General features: G+C 37.2%; 1 protein-coding gene across 2 annotated transcripts in view; it reads right to left on the bottom strand.

The window, feature by feature from the left end:
- The window catches only part of ATF1 (activating transcription factor 1), an 80,105-nt gene that overhangs the window by 5,062 nt on the left and 73,213 nt on the right, over positions 1-1,830 (bottom strand). For both annotated transcript variants that reach the window (XM_012651036.1, XM_012651043.1), the window contains exons 5-6: positions 889-1,071; positions 646-805 (exon numbers count right to left, since the gene is read on the bottom strand). In XM_012651036.1, coding sequence (XP_012506490.1) covers positions 646-805; positions 889-1,071 — 343 coding nt within the window. The remainder of the gene's footprint in view (positions 1-645; positions 806-888; positions 1,072-1,830) is intronic.

Below are 1,830 nucleotides of genomic sequence, written 5' to 3'. Positions count from 1 at the left end.
ATACACAGAGTAAAAGAGCATTTCCAGGCCAACTGTACAGGATAAAGGACTAATCAATCTCCAAAATGGTTGCACCGATTTGTGCTTCCATAGCAGTATATGAGTTTCACTGTTCCAAATCCTCACCAACTCCTGGTTAGACTAAAGTTTTTGCCAATTGGGGGCCAGGCGTGGCGGCTCACACGCGTAATCCTAGTACTTTGGAAGGCTGAGGCGGGAAGATCGCTTGAGCCCAGGAATTTGAGGTTGCTGTGAGCTATGATGACACCACTACACTCTACCCAGGGTGACAGAGCAAGACTCTGTCTCAAAAAAAATAAAAATAAAAAATAAATACATATTTATTATCAAGTATTATGTACTGCACATAATTGCATGTGCTCTACTTTCATCTAACTGGCAGCACAGGTTTGTTTACACCAGCATCACCACAAATATGTAAGTAATGTGTTGCACTGTAACAATACAATGGGAATTTTTCAGCTCCATTATAATCTTACGGGACCACTATAGCACTTGTGCTCCATCACCGACTGAAAGGTCATTATGTGGCGCATAACTGCATGCGGCTCCAGTTAACACCTGGTTATGTTTTGAGATTTGTGAAAACATTGCCCATTCTGGCAGTATGATTTTACCACCTACCTGTTTTTCATTAACCTTATTTCTCTTTTCAATTGGGGGTCATCTGTCTTAGTTGTCTGAGATGTCAGAGTCACAGGAGATGTCATCACCACAGTTTGTGGCAGAGAAGTAGCTGAAGGTGTGGTACGAATCTGGTATGTCTGCATATCTCCCGATGCAGCTGGATGGTCGAAAAAGAGTTAGTTGATAAGTATCTTTGAAAGGACTTTGGGACACTTTATATAGACAGGTAAGCATACTTACTCTGTACTACCACTTGATTGCTGGGCACAAGTATTTGCTGTCCGTCAGAGGTCTGCGCATACTGGAGAATAGTTGTACCTTGCTGAGTATTGCCTGAATTTGTCATGGTTAATGTCTGAAGTCCCTGTACTCCATCTGTGCCTGGACTGGCCAACTGTAAGGCTCCATTTGGGGCAATGGCAACTTTAACCAAAGAGAGAAAACAGCTATCATAAGGTTATTCAATACACTAATTCAAAGAGGTGGCAAAAAAAAAAAAACCCCATAAAGTCTATTTATGAAAACAGGTCTGAATATAGTTCTACTGATAAATGTTGACTACTTTGGGTGAATTATATGTAAAGGAAATAAAATGGCATTTATTTATAGAAAATAACTCTTCTTCCTTCATACTTTGTTTCTTAGTTCTACTTTCTAGTGGTACCACTGTTAAATGTATTACATGTTATTTACTTAAGTGATACTTAAGAAATGTAATCTATTCATTCACTTCCTAGTGAAAATCACCAATTAAGTCATCAGAAAGCCACTGAATAGCTCACATTATTTAGCTCCTCACAAACACTTTTCACTGAATTGTACTTGTGTTAATACTTTCTACTCAGCCCTTAAATGAAATGCCCATAGGATGTGATCAAATAGAAAGCATTTTATTAGCATCATACAATTCCCACATAATAAATCCTCTTCAGAATTGAATGCTTCATTTCTGTATCTTCTTTTCAGATTATAATTATGTAACCTTTTTTTCCTTTTACACTTTGGCTACCAGTAAGCCAAAATATGTGTCTTTGTGTGTTTTAATTGAATATAATTTTTCTCATGAGTTTGTAATTATCCCTCCCAAACTGCTACACAGAAATATTCTCACAGATTTAATTTATATAACTTTAGAAAAATTAGACTCATTGAAAATTTTTAGATGCAGAGATTTTTTTTCTG

Source organism: Propithecus coquereli, unplaced genomic scaffold, assembly GCF_000956105.1.
Source record: "Propithecus coquereli isolate 6110/MARCELLA unplaced genomic scaffold, Pcoq_1.0 Scaffold111, whole genome shotgun sequence".
NCBI classification, from domain to species: Eukaryota; Metazoa; Chordata; class Mammalia; order Primates; family Indriidae; genus Propithecus; species Propithecus coquereli.
The sequence above is the reverse complement of the archived record's forward strand: the minus strand, read 5'-3'. Positions and strand labels throughout refer to the sequence as shown.